Source organism: Oryctolagus cuniculus, chromosome 21, assembly GCF_964237555.1.
Source record: "Oryctolagus cuniculus chromosome 21, mOryCun1.1, whole genome shotgun sequence".
NCBI lineage: Eukaryota > Metazoa > Chordata > Mammalia > Lagomorpha > Leporidae > Oryctolagus > Oryctolagus cuniculus.
In genome coordinates, this window is record NC_091452.1 from 6,382,453 (window position 1) to 6,401,424 (window position 18,972).

Here is an 18,972-nt window from a genome sequence, read left to right on the forward strand (position 1 = left end):
CATAGGGGTCCCGGCCGCTCTGCTTCTGATCCAGCTCTCTGCTATGGCCTGGGAACGCAGTGGAAGATGGCCCAGGTCCACATGGGAGACCTGGAAGAAGCTCCTGGCTTCAGATCAGTGCAGCTCCAGCCGTTGTGGCCATTTGGGAAGTAAACCAGCTATTGGAGAGATGTCTTTGTCTCTCTATCCCTCTCTCTTCCCCCCTCCCTCCCTCCCTGCCCCTCTGCCTCTGCCTCTGCCTCTCTGTAACTCTGTCTTTTAAATAAGTAAATAAATCTTTTTAAAAAAATGTCTACAATAGCCAAGGCTGGACCAGCCTGCAGCCAGGAGCCTGAAACTCCATCTGGATCTCCTATATGGGGGGTAGCAGGGACCCAAGTACTTGAGCTGTTGCTTCCCAGGGTGCATTAGCAGGAAGCTGGATCAGAAGTGGAGCAGCTGGGACTCCAGGTTGTACGCTGATATGGGGTGCAGGCATCTCAAGCAGGGGTTAGCCTGCCGTGCCACAACATCACCTCCACTAGGATTTCTTCTTCTTCTTCTTCTTTTTTTTTTTGACAGGCAGAGTGGACAGTGAGAGAGAGAGAGACAGAGAGAAAGGTCTTCCTTTGCCGTTGGTTCACCCTCCAATGGCCGCCGCGGCTGGCGCGCTGTGACCGGCGCACTGCGCTGATCCGATGGCAGGAGCCAGGAGCCAGGTACTTATCCTGGTCTCCCATGGGGTGCAGGGCCCAAGCACCTGGGCCATCCTCCACTGCACTCCCTGGCCACAGCAGAGAGCTGGCCTGGAAGAGGGGCAACCGAGACAGAATCCGGCGCCCCAACCGGGACTAGAACCGGGTGTGCCGGCGCCGCTAGGCGGAGGATTAGCCTAGTGAGCCACGGCGCCGGCCGGATTTCTTCTTTTTTAAAGATTGATTTATTTGGGGGCTGGCGTTGTGGCACAGCAGGTTAACGTCCTGGCCTGAAGTGCTGGCATCCCATATGGGCGCCAGTTCGAGACCCAGCTGCTCCACTTCTCATCCAGCTCTCTGCTATGGCCTGGGAAAGCAGTGGAGGATAGCCCAAGTGCTTGGGCCCCTGCACCCACATGGGAGGCCTGGAGGAAGCTCCTGGCTCCTGGCTTTGGATCGGTGCAGCCCTGGCCATTGCGGCCAATTGGGGAGTGAACCATCGGATGGAGGACCTCTCTCTCTCTGCCTCTCCTCTCTCTGTGTAACTCTGACTTTCAAATAAATAAATCAATCTTTAAAAAAAATTATTTATTTGAAAGGTAGAGTTACAGAGAGGCAGAGGGGCAGAGAGAGGTATTCCATCTGCTGGTTCACTCCCCAAATGACCACAATGGCTGGAGCTGCACCAGTCCAAAGCCAGGAGCCAGGAACTTCTTCTGGGTCTCCCATGCAGGTGCAGAGGCCCAAGCACTTGGGCCATCTTCCACTGCTTTCCCAGGCCATAGTAGAGAGCTGGATTGGAAGTGTAACAGCTGGGTCTTGAACCGGCGCCCATATAGGGTGCTGGCACCACAGGTAGCAGCTTTACTCGCTGTGCCACAGTGCCGCCCTCTATCCCCCTCCCCCCATCAGGATTTTTAGGGATGAAATTGAACAAGTGTTTACCTACGTGCTCTTGTTGGCCTGGGCACAGAACGAGTAAGGCGATTCTGCTCTTGGGGGCTTACTGTCTTCATCAGAGGGTACCCTTGAGCTCAAATATCATGTCATGAGGAAAATTTCCTTCTGTGTCAGTCAGGCTTCTGGCAAGACACAGGCACATTTTGCTTTGGGAACTTGAGTTCAGTAACCAGATTCTGTTCTTGTCTTTTTTTTTTTTTTTTTTTTTTTTTTTGAGAGTTATTTATTTGAAAGGCAGAGTGACAAGGAAGTCTTCTGTCCACTGATTCGCTCCCCAAATGGTCACAACAACCTGGGCTGGGCCAGAGTGAAGCCAGGAGCCCAGAACTCCATCTGGGTCTCCCACATGGGTTGCAGGGACCCAAGTACATGAAAGATCACTTGCTGCCCTCGAGGGTGTGCGTTGTCCGGAAGCTGGATTGGAAGCCTGGGCGGGATTCAACCCCAGGCACTGCGGTTTGGGGTACAGGTGTCCCAGGTGATGGAGTGACTCCCTGTGTCGTCGTCCTCCTGCCCCAGCCGGAACCAGAGGCAAGGGCGTGTTGGAGGGGTCAGGTCAGCCAGGCAGCCCCTGGGCTGGATCTCAAGGGCACGCGGAGGAGACTGCACCGTGCTAGCTTCCCCCGGCGGCTCTAACAAATTACCACAGACTGAGCAGCGTAAAACAGAAATCCATCCCGTCGGAAATCTGAGGGCCCGAGTCTGAAACCGAGGCTCCTGCGTGCCCCCGGAGGCTCTGGGAGAGAAGCTGTCCCTCGCGTTTCCGGGGCTGCTTCCTTGGCTCGTGGCTCCACCTGTGTGAATCCTGCAGGCTGAGCTCGCCAAATCGGAAGATGCAAGGTGGTGCTCAGAGTTTGGGACTTTGGAGTTCCTGGGTTGGAGATGCTCAGCCTGTAAAGTCTGTGCCAGTGTTCAGAAATCTGGACTCTGCTGGTCCCGAGGGTTTCGGTGATCATCAGCCTGAGTCTCGATAGAAGAGGGCCTAGAGCACCCGGGCTGAGGAACTGGCTGGGCTGGGGCTGGGGGAAGCGTAGAGGAGGTTCAGAGCCATTGTCTGGGCCCCTGCACTGGGGAGCTGGAAGTGGAATTGGACGGGAGGGCAGCCCTGGCTGAGAAGCCAGTGGGAGTCAAGTCAGCTGTTGGAAGAGCATTGTATTTACCGGGTTTGGATCTTCTGCTTGTTTAAGAACATGTTTGCTCATTGAATAAAATGTGATTGATTACTCTGTGGAAGTACTTCTAAAAAAGATTTATTATTTTAAAGATTTATTTATTTGATTGGAAAGTCAGAGTTACCCACAGAGAGAAGGAGAGGCAGAGAGAGAGAGAGATATCTTCCATCCACTGGTTCACTCCCCTATTGGCCACAACGGCCAGAGCTGCACCCATCCGAAGCCAGGAGCTTCCTCCGGGTCTTCCCACGTGGGTGCAGGGGCCCAAGGACTTGGACCATCTTCTACTGCTTTCCCAGGACACAGCAGAGAGCTGGATTGGAAGTAAAGCAGCTGGGACTCGAACCAGTGCCCATATGGGATGCTGTAGGCAGTGGCTTTATCCGCCACGCCACAGCGCCAGCACCTTATTTATTTACTTTTGAAAGTCAGTTACAGAGAGATCTTCCATCCGCTGCTCCACTCCCCAGATTGCTGCAATGAAGCCAGGAGCCTTTCCAGCTCTCCCACGTGGTTGGCACGGCCCAGAAACCTGACCCGTGTTCCACTGCTTTTCCCAGGCCATCATCAAGGAGCTGGATGGGAAGTGGAGCAGCCAGGAGATGCACCTGCACTCACATGGGCTGCCAGAGTCACAGGTGGTGGCTTTACCGACTGTGCCACCACGCCAGCTTGTGGCTTGTGGAGAGAACTCTGAGAATGGCCCTAGGTGAAAAAGGCGTAGCTCTGTTTTTATTTTTATTTTTTTAAAATTATTTATTTATTTCAGAGGTAGAGTGGCAGTGAGAGGGAGAGACAGAGAAAAAGGTCTTCCATCTGCTGGTTCACTCCTCAGATGGCTACAACGGCAGGAGCTGTGCCGATCTGAAGCCAGGAACTAGGAGCTTCTTCCAGGTCTCCCATGCGGGTGCAAGATCCCAAGTACTTGGGCACCTTAGTGCTTTCTCAGCCCATAGCAGAGAGCTGGATTGGAAGAGGAGCAGCCGGGACTAGAACTGGTGCCCATTTGGGCTGCTGGCGCCACAAGTGGAGGATTAACCTGCTGCGCCACAGCGCCGGCCCCCTGTCTTTATTTTAAGTAACTCAGCCTCATTTCCAAGTGCTTACAGGGTTTGAGCATTTTGTCTAGTCTATTAAGAATTTTTCCATTTGTTTGTTTAAATTTGCTAACAAAATTTGCTGATGCGATTTACTTTGTTATGATAAGGATTAGATTATAGTATGAAGGTCGAGTAAGATCACCAAGAATATTTGTCATGAAAAAGATTTATCTTGGGAATATGGACAGATGCATCTGCCTTGGTGTTCAGGAAGGCACAGTTGCAATTACAGATGAGGGAGCCAGACTGTGGCCAAGTTGTCACAGAACTGCACGTTGTAGAAGTCTGGTTTGGAGGCACCCACTGGAAACCCACACCCTTGACCCAGGGCCAGCAGGGCTGCCTCCGGTGTCCTGCCCTGGCTGCCTCTCGTCTGTGTGTTGCATGTGCAGAGGGCAGTTTATGTCCATTTCTCCCTTCCTTCCTTTCTTAGGCCACTTTTACCACACTCACCCAGCGGGAATGAAGAAACAGTGACATGGACATTTGAAACAGAGTGTGCGTTCTCAGAGAACCATATTGCTGCCTGGACAAGTACATGTGCTACCTTGTTTTTTTTTGTTTTTTTTTTTTTTTGTTTTTTTTTTTTAATTCATTTTATTTGAAAGCCAGGAGGCCGGAAGTCCGTCCATGTGGGTAGTGGGAATTTAATTTGTTGACCCCATCACTGCTGCCTTCTAGGGTCTGCATTAACAAAATGCCCAGCGCTGGCTGTTGTAGCATTTGGGGAATGCACCAGTGGATGGGAGTTCCCTCTCTGTCTCCCTCCCTCCCTCCCTATCAAATAAATAACATTTTAAAGAAGCCAGTCAGGGGCAGGCATGTGATGCACTGGGTTAAGCTGCTACTAGGATGTCCACATGTCAGAATGCCTGTTCGAGTCCCAGTTATTTCACTTTTATTTTTTAAAGATTTATTTTATTTATTTGAAATACAGAGTTAGAGACAGAGACCTCCATCCGCTGGTTCACTCCTGAAGTGGCCGCGACAGCCAGGGCTGGGCCAGGCTGAAGCCAGGACCAGGAGCTTCATCTGGGTGTCGCATGTGGCTGCAGGGAACAAGCCCTGGGGCCACCTTCTGCTACTTTCCCAGGCACATTAGCAGGGAGCTGGGTTGGAAGTGGAGCAGCCAGGACTCAATCAGCACCCACATGGAATGCTGGCGTCATAGATGGTGGCTTAACCTGCTGTACCACAGAGCTGGCCCTTGGGCTGTTTCACCTTTGATCGAGTTCCCTGCTAACGCTCCTGGGAAGCAGTGGGAAATGGCTCAAGTGTTTGAGTCCCTGCCGCCGGAATGGGAGGCCCTGGTGGAGTTCTGGATAGAAGATCTCTCTTTCTGTGTTACTCTGCTAGATTGAGTGTGTGTGTGTGTGTGTGTGTGTGTTCCTAGAACATCTGTCCTTCTGCTTATACTACTTAAATAACATAGTTTTCAAATTTAAAAATGACTTTCTGAAAAATTCTACGGGCTGCGAATGAAGCAAACACTGTGATAAGGGCCAGCGTCCTGGTGCAGTGGTTAAGCCACTGTCTGTCCCGGCTGCTCCACTTCTGATCCAGCTCCCTGCTGGTGCACTTGGGAAAGCAGCAGCAGATGGCCCAGCTTGGGCCCCCGCTGCCCGTACGGGAGACCCTCTTGGGGCTCCTGGCCTTCAACCTGGCCTCCAGCCCAGGCTGTTGTGGCCATGGCCATTTGGGGAATGAACCAACAGATGGAGGATCTCTCTCTCCCCGCCCCCCTTCTCTGAAACACTTTCAAATAAATAAATAAATCTTAAAAAAAAAAAAAAAAAAAAAAAAACCTAGGGCCAGCACTGTGGTGGAGCAAGTAAAGCTACCACCTGCAGTGCCGGCATCCCATGGGGCACTGGTTCAAGTCCCGGCTGCTCCACTTCCAATCTAGCTCTCTGCTATGATCTGGGAAAGCAGTAGGAGATGGCCTGAGTGCTCGGGCCCCTGCATCCGCGTAGGAGACCCAGAGGAAGCTCCTGGCTTCAAATCAGCCCAGCTTTTGCCATTGCAGCCATTTGAGGAATGAACCAGTGGATGAAAGACCTCTCTGCCCTCTCCCTCTCCCTCTCTTTTCCTCTCTTTTCCTCTCTCTTCCTCTCTCTTCCTCTCTCTTCCTCTCTCTTCCTCTCCCTTCCTCTCCCTTTCTCTCTCTTTCTCTCTCTCTCCCTCTCCCTCTCTTCTGTCTTCTCTCTTCTGCCTCTGCCTCTCAGTAACTCTGCCTTTCAAATAAATAAATCTTAAAAAAAAAAACAAACCCTATGATAGCTGAAAGCAGAGAGAGACGTGTGCAAATCACACCATTCAGGAAATTGCTGCTGGGGCCCATGCTGTGGTGTAGCGGGTAAAGCCGCCGTCAGCAGTGCCAGCATCCCATGTGGGTGCCAGTTTGAGTCCTGGCTGCTCCACTTCCGATCCAGCTCTCTGCTGTGGCCTGGGAAAGCAGTAGAAGATGGCCTAAATCCGTGGGCCCCTGCACCCATGTGGGAGACCCGGAAGAAGCTCCTGGCTCCCGGCTTCAGACTGTCCCAGCTCTGGCCGTTGCGGCCATCTGGGGAGTGAAGCATTGGAAGGAAGATTCTCTCTACAACTCTGCCTTTCAAATAAATTAATTTTAAAAAAATCTGTTGCACAAATGGCAATTATAGTTCATTATAATTTATTATACATTTCAAAATTGCTAAGAGAATAAATTCCAAATGTCTTACAACAAAAGACATGATGTGAGATGACAAATATGTTTAAAAAAAGAGAAATTGCTGTTAACTTTAGGTTAACAGTCCTAACACACCAACATGGGCAGAAGCAACGTCAGAGAAAACCAGAAAGGGAAGTGAAACTGAGCACATTTATACACGTGTGTCTTCACCAGAAGGAAGTGGTCCTGAATGGTTTCGCCGTGGCTTTAGAGAAAGAGTTGTGAGAAATACGGGGCGGTTGGCCACCCTCTTGGCCACCCTCTTTTCCACGGGAGGTTGCTGTTTGAGCCTCCTACGAAAATGAGGACATCAGCAATTTACGATTCATTGTTTTCACACTGATGGGCCCTAAAGCAATGCCTGGCGCTCTCTAAGCATGCTCAGGTCTGCTCTCTAAGCATGCTCAGGTCTGTCGTCCGGATCCAATCGCTGGCGTCCAGGCCGGGTAGTGGCCGCCCCTCGGGCCTTGCCCCGCGGTGTTCTCTTCCCAAGGAGGAGCCTTTGTTTTGCCAGTGAGCAGGGCTGGAGTTCCCTCCCCTCCGTTCCCAGCTGGGACGTGAAGGGGCCGGCAGAGGGGGGTCTGTCCCACACGGCGTCCAGGATGAGTATGGAGGAGCTGTCTCCCCAGAGGCCCAAGGGAGTGCCCCCGACCTGGGTCCCTGCTGTTGCCCACTTGCAGGTTGTGCTCTGGGTGGCCTCTTAGTTGTGCCTGCACTTACTCCGGTTCATCTGAACACTCGGGTACTAGTCACCGCCAGTTTAACGGTCGTTGGATTTTTATTTGGCCCTTTGCTGGTGGTGCCCGTGTGATCCAGTATAAATGAGTGGCTTCCTCACACGTGGGCCGAGTGGCCTTGACTCGCACCCGTGGAGTTGGTGCTTTCGGGGCAGCGATGTGTTGGGGTCTCCTGGGAGCCTTGAGAAGGGGGTGTGGGCCTCGCCTAGAAGGTCCGGCCTGGTAGCTGGTCAGCGTGGGTGTCAGGCTCTGGACACCCCTAGCCCACTTCAGAAGGTGGTTGTGGGGCGGGCACGCCAGGTGGCGCTGGGGATGCTGCTTGCGATGCCTGCAGCCCAGGTCGGAGTGCCAGGGCTCGTGTCCTGACAGCACTCCTCGTCCCGGCGTCTGGCTTGCACCCTGGGGGGCACGAGCGACGGCTTAAGGCATCGGTCCCTGCTGTCCACGTCCAAGACCTGGTTGAGTTCCCGTCTGGCCCCGCTCCTGCTGCTGTTGTGGACATCTGGGGAATGAACCAGCAAATCGATTGCTGTGTCTCCCTCTCTGCCTTTCAAATAAAAGAAGTTTAAAAAAATTAGGGCGGTGACTGATATACAAAGTTGAGAACCATTGCTATGCGATAGTCTTTACCATCATGCTGGAATCGAAACATTTAACTCTGCCTTCCCCTGGGTCGCCTCGGAGACCGGCACTGACTGCTGCCTGAGCTTAGGACTTTGGGGGAAATTCTACCCAGTGTGAGACCCCCACAGACTCAGAACCCACCTGCCGCATAAAGGATTTGGGGTACAGTAATACTGCTTAGCAAACACATCCCTTTTCTCTTTTTAAGATTTATTTATTTATTTGAAAGAGAGGCAGAGGCAGAGTGAGAGAGGTGTTCCATCTGCTGGCCCCAGATGGCTGCAATGGCTGGAGCTGGGAGCTTCTTCCAGGTCTCCCACGCGGGTGCAGGGGCCCAAGGACTTGGGCCATCCTCCACTGCTTTCCCAGGCCACACTGAGAGCTGGGTCGGAAGAGGAGCAGCTGGTACTTGAACCGACACCCTATGGGATCTGGCACTGCAAGCGGCGGCTTTACCCGCTGCACCACAGCGCCGGCGCCCGCAGATCCCTTTGCTTTAGTCTACACGTGACTTGCGTTTCTTTAGAAGCAGCCTCTCAGATGGATTCCGCACACCCTCACTGATCTGTGCTCGGTGTGCCAGGGACAGCAAGTGTGTGGTTCGCATTTCCCTGGAGAAGACAGGCGGTGAGCAGGCGAACGTTTAATCCCACCGATGGCAGCTGGCGCCACAAAGGAGTGCGTGCCACGGGAACTGGGTTAGAGGGTGGCCGGGAGGGCAGAGGGAAGAGAGACTGAGCTCCAGGTACGCGTTCTCTAAGAACGGAGCGGGAAGTGAGCGTGCTCAGGAACACAGTCCCTTTATACCAGGTGGTTTATTCGAGACTAACTCGGGGCTTGGCTGAGTGTTAACTGAGCAAAGAACTGATCGCAGTCAGAGGGGCGGGGTTCTCAGAGCCGTGGTCTGCGGGCCGAGACCTGGGTTCCAGTCTGTGGGCTGTGAGCGTGAACACCCTGCCCATCCATCTGCAGAGCCCGGAAGGAGGGAGAGCTCTCTGCACATGGTGGCTTGTCCATCTTTCTGAGACCTGCAGTTGTCAGAAATGGATCGGAGAGGGCCTGTGCCCCGCTGCCGGTCCCCGCTGGTGGCAGCTGGTGCAGTCCCGGACACTGTGGAGTCAGGGTTGGCATGCTGACGGCATCCTCCTGAGGTGGCCCACTGCTCCCCACCGCCTCCCCCGGCGCTCACGTGTTCTCCATTTTGTAATTCTGTTGTTTCAAGATCCTTGTGCGTTGGGGATGGTGGGGTAGTGGTCCTATGGGGTTGTCTTGTTTCTTCATTGTAACAGATCCCTGGAGCTTTATCCGTGACTGGGGTCAGCGGTTAGCTCGCTTCGTGGTGTGGATGGAATGTTTAACCAGTCACCTGTTGGCTCATAATCTGGGTTGCTTCAAGATTTTGGCTGTTAGAAATAGTGCTGCTACAAATACAAGCAGGTTTTTGTGGGAACGTAAATTCCTTTCTCTGGAATAAGTGCCGGGGACGACAGTTTCTGGGTCACATGGTTACTCTGCGATTCCTTTTACAAGAAGGTGCCACGTCTTTCCAGAGTGACTGCACAATGGTGTATTTTTGTTTGTTCTTTTAATTGGCCATGACAATTGGAGGAAAAGCCCCCCCTCCGCGTGCCGGGAGATGGGGGCGGAGCCTCACCTGCCTGCCCAGAGCCAGCTACGCTAGGTCTCTCCAGATCGGGGCTGTGCTGGCTCTGAGCAGCAGGAAGGAACCAGGCGCATTTCTGCTGCCCTGGCTTTGGGGACACTCCCACCTGTTACTCCGTAGTGTTGAACGGGTGTGTGTTTTTCCATTGTTACCAAACCGCTTGCAGTTTTCAGCCCATCTTTCGCGTCTGGGAGCTGCAGGTCGCGTGTCTGCGGGGTAGAGAGAGCCCTGGGGGGTAGTCGGGGTGTCCTGGTGGAGGCACTGAGCGGGGCTTCTCCTGTTCTCTCTGCGCTGTGAGGGTGCTGGGAACTGTGCAAGAAGAGGAATGCATGGGTGTGATGGGCCGGGAACCCATACCCAGACTCGGAAGGAAGGAAGGAAGGAAGGAAGGAAGGAGCAGCTAAAACAGACTCCTGCGTGCTAGCAAATGGGAGGACTGGGGGGCGGGGAGGAAGAGCCCCTTAAGGGGAAACACAGACCCTGAGCGAGGGCACCTGTGCTGCTGGGACTTGGCCGGGCAGGGCCGGGGTCACGGTCACGGGGCAGTGAGAAGAGTTCATGTTTTCTAACTTCCTCTAACTATGAGGGGTTTTCAAAAAGTTCTTGAAAAATACCAGTTATAGACAAACTATGCATAGATTTAAAATATTTCTTGCACCGAGATCAACTTTTCCGTGAACTGTTTAGCCCAGACTCCTTGGCTAGGTTTTGTTTCTCGCCTTCTGAACGAGGTCTGAGCAGGTGGGCCTCTTTACCACCCAGTAGTCTGTTGGGGCCTGAAAGGCAGTGTGGAGCCCCTGTTGGGCAAAGTATTCCCCCAGCCCCGCCCCAGCTTTGGTTCCGATTTGCTCACGGGCCGGGGCCGGGAGCTGGGAAGACCCAGAAGTGCTGGGCTGGGGGGCGGGATGATGCGAGAGCCAGGCTCCAGTCAGCACGCTCTTTCCCAGGGCCTCTGAGGCGGCGTGTTTGATCGCTGGGTCTGATCCCAGAGCCTGCGTTAGCCACCCTCGCTGATGAAAGTGATTCTGAAGCTTGCTTTGTCGTGGCAGAAACTTGTCTTACAAACATTGAGCCCCGAGTCCCTACAGCTCCTGGAGGAGCCACGGCAGTGAAAGCTCCCACGGAGTCCCAGGGCGCCCGACCTGGGAGCCTGCTGGAAAGGAAGCGGCCCTGCTGAGCACGCGCAGGGGGTGGGGGGTGGAGTCTGGGCAGGGAAGTCCGTGCCGGGCTCCTGGGGACTGGGGGCGAGCTCATGCACTGGGGGGTCTCATCAGCCTGTGTGTTCCTCGCAGACGCAGACTGTCCAGCTCAACAAAGAAATGACGCTCGCCAGCAACCGGAGCCTGGCAGAGGGAAACCTTCTGTACCAGCCCCAGCTGGACGCCCGGAAAGCGTGTTTGACCCAGAAATACCAGGAGCTGCAGGTTCTCTTTGAAGCCTATCAGATAAAGAAGACTAAATTAGGTAACTTGGACAGGGCGAGCTTTCGAGACTAGAGCCGAGAAGACCGGAAGCTGCTGCCCGGGGAGGGGAGCCGGTTAGGGACACTGTGGGGTTGAGATGGGGCCGCTGCCCGGGGAGTTTGTGTTCAGAGTTGTTGTTCCTGAAAAGTGACTTCAGCACGGGTTAAATTCAAGACTGACGCCTTGGGGTCGGCACCGTGGCTCACTAGGTTAATCCTCTGCCTGCGGCGCCGGCATCCCATATGGGCACCGGGTTCTAGTCCCGGCTGCTCCTCTTCCAGTCCAGCTCTCTGCTGTGGCCCGGGAGTGCAGTGGAGGATGGCCCAAGTCCTTGGGCCCTGCACCTGCATGGGAGACCAGGAGGAAGCGCCTGGCTCCTGGCTTCGGATCAGCACAGCGCGCTGGCTATAGCGGCCACTTCGGGGGTGAACCAACGGAAGGAAGACCTTTCTCTCTGTGTCTCTCTCACTGTCTAACTCTGCCTGCCCCCCCCCCCACCAAAAAAAAAGACACGCGAAAAAGGCAGTTTTCTGAATTGTGATTTTCAGTAAATGCTTCGTCCTTTGGCTCTCGGCGTGCACAGTGAAACAGTGGTCCTCGCACTGGAACGTTTTGATGTCCCACCTCAGTAGGAATTTGGTGGTGTTGAGAGTCCCGGATGCTTTTGAGAACTTCTTTAAAGAGACGTTCAGGTTAAGAGGAGCTGGGTTAAAACCCTCCCCTTCAGGAATGTTTACATTCTGACACTGGTTTTGCAGTCTCCTCATTGAATCCCTAACTTGAGAAAAAATTCATAATAACAAACTCAGGAGAGTGGAGAGAAGTAAAGGGTGGGCAACAGCAAGCAGGGTGGGGGTGGGGGTGGGGGTGGGAGGCATGTGATTTGGTAAAACCACCTTGGAGGCATGGTTCGGCAGTGCCACGCCCGGTACGGGCACAGCAGAAACGGCACGGTAACGTTCCCGTTAGCTCTTTCTGATAGCTGCGTTTGGAAAGGAGCTAAATGTCCATTTGCAGAGGACTGAGTGAGTGAGTTCGATACTCAGACCCTGAAGTATTATCTGGAATGAACGGACGCAAGAGAAGCCGGCGCAGAGCAGGTGCCGCCTGCTCCGTTGGCGGGAAGTGTGGAGCCAGGCCGTGTAGGGCTGCCTCCGGGGGCGTCGCTGGGAGTGGGCGCGAGGGAGCTCCCTGGAAATCCTGAGTCTTCCTCTAGGAAGCGGCGGTCAGGGTTTACTGGGGTAAAAACGTGAGTCCTGCACTTAATCTGTGTATATTGAAGTTTCTCTCAACAAGAGAGCGCTAGAAAGCTGTGGTTAGCTGCTGTCACATATTGGAAATATTCCGCCCTCCAGGATTGTGACTCAGGGCCCTGGGCTCTCTGGTGCTGTCCCCAGATCTGGCCTGGTGCTGTGTTTTTTTTTTTTTTTTTTTTTTTTTTAAGATTTATTATTTATTTAAAGGTAGAATGACAGAGGGGTAAGAGATTCATCTTCCATCTGCTGTTTCACTCACATTGGCTGTGATTGTTGGAGCTGGGCCAGGCTAACGCAAGAAGCCTGGAATTGCATCCGGGTCTCCCACGTGGGTAGCAGGGCCCCAGTACTTGAACCAAAATCTGCTGCTTCCCAGGCCCATGAATAGGGAGCTGGATTGGAAACAGAGCAACCAGGACTCAAGCCAGCACCCCAGTACGGGATGTCAGCCTGGCAGGTGGCAGCTTAGCCCACGACACCACAATACTCGCCCCTTTAAAACGAATTTTTTTGGGCTCATTTTCATTTTATTTGAAAGGTGGAGACAGATCTTCCCTCCACTGGTTCACTTCCCAAGTGCTGGCGGCAGCAGGGCTGAGTGAGGCTCAAGCCAGGAGCCTGGAACTCCATGCAGACCTCCCGTGTGAGTGACAGGGACTCAATACTTGCAGGTGTACGCTAGCAGGAAGCCAGGTCAGAAGCAAGTAGCTGGGACGGGAACAGGCACCGCCCTCATGGAGGACGTGGGGGTCCCAGGCAGCACCTACGTGCTCTAGCCCGTTACAGCCAGTTAAGCTGCTGGGATGTCGGCACCCGGAGGAACGCAGGAGCGCCGGCTCAAGTCCTGGCTGCCACTCTGCAATGCAGCTCCTTGCTAACGCGCCTGGGGAGGCAGCAGAGGATGGCCCAGTACTCGGGTCCCTGCTACCCACATGGGAGACCTGGACGGAGTTCCAGGCTTCTGGCTTCAGCCCAGCCCTGACCATTGTAGCCATTTGAGGCGTGAACCAGTGGATAGATCTCTGTCTCTGTCTCTCCCTCTCTGTAACTTGACCTTTCAAGTAAGTAAGTAAATCTTAAAAAATAAAGTCTCACCAAGCCCCATGCCACCACCCTCACCCCCGGGCGCTTATTCTGTGCAGTTGCTCGTGCCTTGGGTTTTTATTATTATTATTATTATTTATTTATTTATTTATTTATTTTTTGACAGGCAGAGTTAGAGATACAGACAGAGAGAAAGGTCTTCCTTTGCCGTTGGTTCACCCTCCAGTGGCCGCCACGGCCGGTGCACTGTGGCCGGTGCACCGCGCTGATCCGAAGGCAGGAGCCAGATGCTTCTCCTGGTCTCCCATGGGGTGCAGGGCCCAAGCACCTGGGCCATCCTCCACTGCACTCCCGGGCCACAGCAGAGAGCTGGCCTGGAAGAGGAGCAACCAGGACAGAATCCGGTGCCCCAACCAGGACTAGAACCCGGTGTGCCAGCACCGCAGGCGGAGGATTAGCCTAGTGAGCTGCAGCGCCAGCCCCGTGCTGTGGGTTTTCAGCTAGCAGGGAAGTCAGCCCTCCGTGGAGGTGACGCTCCCATGACCGCTCTGGGTAAAGACTCTGGGGAGACATCTGGGTGGCGCGGAGGTTTGGAAGGCGCATGCCTGAATGGCCCTGGCTCACTGTGCCTCTCGCTTCCTCCAGATAAGCAGTCCAGCAGTGCTTCCTTGGAGACCCTGCTAGCGCTTCTCCAAGCAGAAGGGGCCAAGATTGAGGAGGACACTGAGGTAAGGCCAGGGCAGCCTCAGCGGAGGGGCAGTTAGCAGGCCCACTTCCTCCAGGGTGGTGAGCGCCAGCACCACACCTCCACGGCCAGGAGGTGGCACCTCCCTGTGTGGGTTGGGAAAACGCCATGCAGGGGTCCAGGGAGCAGCGGGGGTGGTCAGGTGCATGCTGCCCTGAGGGTCAGCACTGCCCCCATGGGTGCTCGTGGCCAAGGCCTGAGTCAGCTGCAGCCACAGAGCTTTGCAGACCATGCCAGCTGGGTGCTGGGCCTGAATAGGCAGTCGGGAAATGAGTCGGGCCGTGTTGCCCAGGTAAAGCAAGCCGGGCCTGGTGCTGTGTTGCCAGGGTCAGGTGGCATTGTCTTTGCTGGGGTCCTAGCAAATCTCTCCTGCTGACCCTGTTTGGGTGAGACTGTCAGGCGGGATGCAGCCAGGCAAAAAGCCAGGAAGTGGTGGGCTCTGGCCGGCTCAGCGAGAGAAGCCGTAAGTGGAGACAGTGGTCGCCTCCTTATCTGGGACGCCTGGCAGCTCGGGCCACCAGAAGACCCCTGCTCCGAAGGCCTGCTCCTGAGCCCGAGGCCTGCACGTGCACCCCTAGGGTCTGCAGCTGAGTGGTGGTGAAGCGTGGGCCCGGGGAGCCCCCCGAGGGGGCGGGTGCTACAGTCGGCTTTCCCCTGCCCCCAGAACATGGCCGAGCAGTTTCTGGACGGAGAACTTCCTCTGGACTCCTTCATCGACGTCTACCAGAGCAAGCGGAAGCTGGCGCACACGCGGAGGGTGAAGATCGAGAAGCTCCAGGAGATGGTGCTGAAGGGGCAGAGACCCCCGCAGGCCCCGGCCCCGCTGCCACCCCGGGTGGCCGAACAGGCGTCCGCCCCAGAGGCCAGCGGGCCCCCTTCCGTCGCGCCTCGGCGCATCCCGCCACCGCCCCCCCAGGTGCCTGCAGGACGCTTAGCCACCCCCTTCACCGCCGCCACAGGCGCGGGACAAGCCGCTCCATACGCAGGATTACCGTGCCCGCCCCTGCCTCCCCGCGGGGGCCTCCCTCCACAGCCCGGGTTCTCCGCACACTTCGTGTCGCCGTACCCACCGGCTCTCCCTCAGAGACCCCCGCCCCGGCTGCCTCCGCACCAGCCAGGCTTCATCCTGCAGTGAGCGCCACGCCGTCCTGCTGGGAGACGCCCTCCGCCCGCTGTGCTGGGCTGCGAGGCGGCCGTGGGCCCAGCTGCTGTGCCGGGGGCCAGGCGCTCCGGGCCAGCGTCCATTCTAGAACTGTAGGGCAGTGGTGAGTAGAAGTAGAAACCCAGGCTCTGCGTCGAGGCCGTGTTTGTGTGCCCTGCGTCTTGACGGTTTGCCTTCTGGTGTGGCCGCCGCCGTCATGTCGACCGGCTCGTGCGTTTGGGAGGGGACGGCCGGTCTCCCAGTTCCCCCTGGAGTCGTGGTCCTCCCGTCTGAGCTGGACTTCGTAAGCATGGTTAATTTATGTTTCATCTGCGAATGAGGGTTCCGCGTGCCCCGGCCCGGCGTCGGCCAGCCTGGAAGGTGCGGCTGTGGCTGGGCTCTGCCGCATGGCTCTGCTGTTCCCTGAGGCGGAGTGGGACAGGTGCCGCAGGCCCCACCCACCCAGCCACCCCGGCAGAGGTGACTCGGCCACAGCCATGCCCAAAGGCCGGGCGCGAGGAGCCAGGGTGAGTGGGACGTGGCACCGGGGATCGTGCCCAGCCCCTCGCGCCTCGCGCCAGCCCCAGGATTTCTATGAAGAAATGCTCCCTCAGTATTTTTACTACATGTGAAGTTCTCCTGTTTTATATTTGGAAAGAAACCTTTTTGACATAAGACCATTCAGGGAAACTTTTAAAAAATGCAAATATTGTTTGGCCAGATTGAAAAGCAGATAAGAAATGAAAGCAACTTCCTTCTGTGCGAGCAGTGCACGGTCGTGCCTGCGGTGCCGTGCTGTGCCTTAGCTTCCCTGGCGCCAGGACTGGGACGCCCGCAGGGGCTGGCGCCCTGGTGGCTCTGTGTTCGTGGAAGGGCTCGTCCACGCGTGTTGTCTTAGTACAGGAAGTCTGGCCGCCTCGAACCAGGAAACGCTTAGCCCGTGTTCTCTGCCTCTGGCTGGCTGGCAGCCGGACTCAGGAAGTGCTGGGCAGGGGGACGCAGGCTCTTCCTGCCCCCTGGGGTCTCCCCTGCTGGTGCCACGTGTGCAGAACCCCAGGCCCCCGCTGGGGTGGGGGTGCACCACACACCTGTCAACAAGGAAGCCTGGCACGGGCCCCTGGGCGGGACTTGTGGCTCCACTCTGTCACTGTCACCTGTCAGGCAGCCAAGGCCCTGGCCCGGGACCAGCAGGCTGCCATGCAGGGTGACAGAATCGAGCCAGCTGAAGCGGGCCTGTCCCAGTGGTTCCTTGTCCGTACACTCCTGGTCCTCGACTCCAGCTCTGTCGTGACTGTTTAAAACAGAGCCGTGTAGGATGGCTCACTGCCATGCCCATCACGTGGGCTTGCCATGTTCTGTGAATCTCAAGTGAGCGGTGCCACACTCTCCCCCACACCTCTGCCGCTGGCCTCCGTCGGGAACGCCCACAGCCCGGCCTCACCGCCCCTGTGCAGGGCTGCGTGTGGCACTGTGGTTGTAAAGCCGCGGGACCCTTTTTAATAAACAGAATCGTTGGTAACAGTCGTGTCGCGTCTCTGCCTGGGGTGGACCTGACGGGTTTGGTGTGGCAGTGGCAGTGGCCAGGGCCCCGGTCTTGAAGACAGAAACGAGCCGCCGGGGGCTCTGGCTGTTTGGCCTGCGGCACGAGTGGCAGGGCCTGTTGCCTTTCCCATTAGAGTCATGAGCGGCAAGGACGGGCAGCTAGGGTGTGTCTGCCGTGCGGAGAGAACGTATCCTCCGTCCCTGGGGTGGCCGCGTGCCGCGCAGCTGCTGACAGCGCTCCCGCGTTTCCCGGGGTTGCTTCCCCTTCCAGGCTGGGAGGGCGGACCCTGCCGCCCCGCCTCCTGTGCGGTGATGCCAGGTGATGCCAGTGCCCTTGTGTGCTGGGGTGTGGCTTTTAGTAGCAAGTACCGCCCTCTACTGGGTCACTCCCCAAATGCTAGGGGGCAGGAACTCAATCCAGGTCTCCCACGTGTGTGGCAGGGACCCAGTGGAGCTGAGACCCCGCCCTGAGCTCTCCCGCGTGCAATGCAGGAGCTTTAATCGCTAGGCCGAATGCCCGCCGCCCCCGCGTGCCCGCCCCCACCGAGACATGCCACATACTCACACATGAGCCATGCGTGTGCCCTTGCATGCCTACCCGAGCTGTGCCATGTGCTCACGTGCCCGCTGAGCCATGCGTGTGCCCTCGTGTGCCCTCCCCGACGAGCTGTGCCGTGTGCTCTGGCGTGTCTGCCCCCCCATCACTGTATAAGCAGGGCGCCGTCCCCGCACGTTGTCCTGAGGGTTTCCAGGGGAAAGCTGACTTTGCTGTCTGAGATGGACGCTTCTCCTGGGAAATCAGTTTCCCTTTTTTATAAAAAGGGGAGGGCGCATGTCTGGAGGCTCTGTTCCCAGTGGCTGCCGGGAAGCTTCTAACCAGATCTGTACACCCTGGTGACGCTGGACTTGACGGTACGTCTCGTGGCTGCTGGTCGTGAGCTCGGCCTCGCTGGAGCCTCTGTGGGCCTTTGTGCTCACACGGAGGACCAGGGGGGGACAGTGACGATGGGGAGGGCGTGGCAGGTGCAGGTGCAGGTGCAGGTGCCGAGACCAGTCCTGGAGGCCTCTGGTTTTCCAGCCCGAATCTTTTTTCAAGATTGATTTATTTGAAAGGCACAGTTAGGGAGAGACTGACCGTCCGGATGCTGGCTCACTCCAAATGGCTGCAACAGCCAGGCCGAAGCCTGGAGCTCCCAGGCCGCCATGTGGGTACAGGGGTCCAGGCACTCGGGCCGTGTTCTGCCGCCTTCCCAGGTGCATGAGCAGAGCTGGATCGGAAGTGGGGCACCTGGGATTGGAACTGGCACACAGATGTGGCAGCGGTCCCCAGCCTAGCACATTAGAGACGGAGCCCCTGGGAGGCTGTCCCAGGGCCTCACTGACCCCAGGAAACCTGACGGCACGTGGAGCTGCCTCATGCAGTTCCCGCTGCTTGGTGTGGTAACCGTTTGCTTTCGGAGGGCTGAAGTGGTTTTGCCTTGTGAACAAGCAGGCGTGGGCGCCATCCCAGCAGCCCCCGTGGGGGAGGCGGGGGTCTTGTCTGCGGGCAGGAGCCGTCCTGATGGGCTGTGTGTGCTTGGCCTGTGCTTCAGGCGGGCTGCATGGCCACCATGAGCAGCCCCAGGCCAGCTGGGAATCAGTTCCCGTCGGCCCCCGTGTCCAGACCACATGGTCTCAAGAGCTGGCAGGGTCCAAGGAGCCTGCGGGGGTGCAGGCTGGGCTGTCGGAGGCGGACCTGAGCTACAGAAGTGCCCCAGAGGACGACGGCCGCTCTGTGGCAGCACCAGTGAGGCTTCCTGTGGGCCCCGGAGGAATGAAGAGCTGGGCTGGGAACAGTCACAGTGCGCTTTATTGTCAGTGGGACATTGAGAGCAGGGAGCTGGCACCTCGCTCAGTGCTAAACCTCGGCCGCTAGTCAGTAGTGGGCAAGCAGCTAAGAGGCTGGAGGCGGCCCCGCCCAGCCTGGCCCTGGCCCCGCCCGAGGCTCCTCCTCCTCACTGAGCTGGAGGGCCCCAGGCCAGGGCCCCACCTTCAGGCAGGGGGTGGTGAGTGATGGGGCGTGGCCGTCACTGGGCTCAGGAAATGGGAGGGTGGAAATGGCGCCTCCAGGAGCAGAGGTGGGCCTGGGGCCTGGACTGCCT

At 56.6% G+C, this 18,972-nt stretch overlaps 1 protein-coding gene across 1 annotated transcript in view; it reads left to right on the forward strand.

Moving 5' to 3' along the window:
* The window catches only part of VPS37B (VPS37B subunit of ESCRT-I), a 36,579-nt gene extending 19,771 nt beyond the window's left edge, over nucleotides 1-16,808 (forward strand). Inside the window, exons 2-4 of the mRNA XM_070066120.1 lie at nucleotides 10,933-11,104; nucleotides 14,049-14,131; nucleotides 14,813-16,808. Of these exons, the coding sequence (XP_069922221.1) occupies nucleotides 10,933-11,104; nucleotides 14,049-14,131; nucleotides 14,813-15,283 (726 nt within the window). The 3' untranslated portion in view covers nucleotides 15,284-16,808. The remainder of the gene's footprint in view (nucleotides 1-10,932; nucleotides 11,105-14,048; nucleotides 14,132-14,812) is intronic.
* The last annotated feature ends 2,164 nt before the right edge of the window (nucleotides 16,809-18,972 follow it).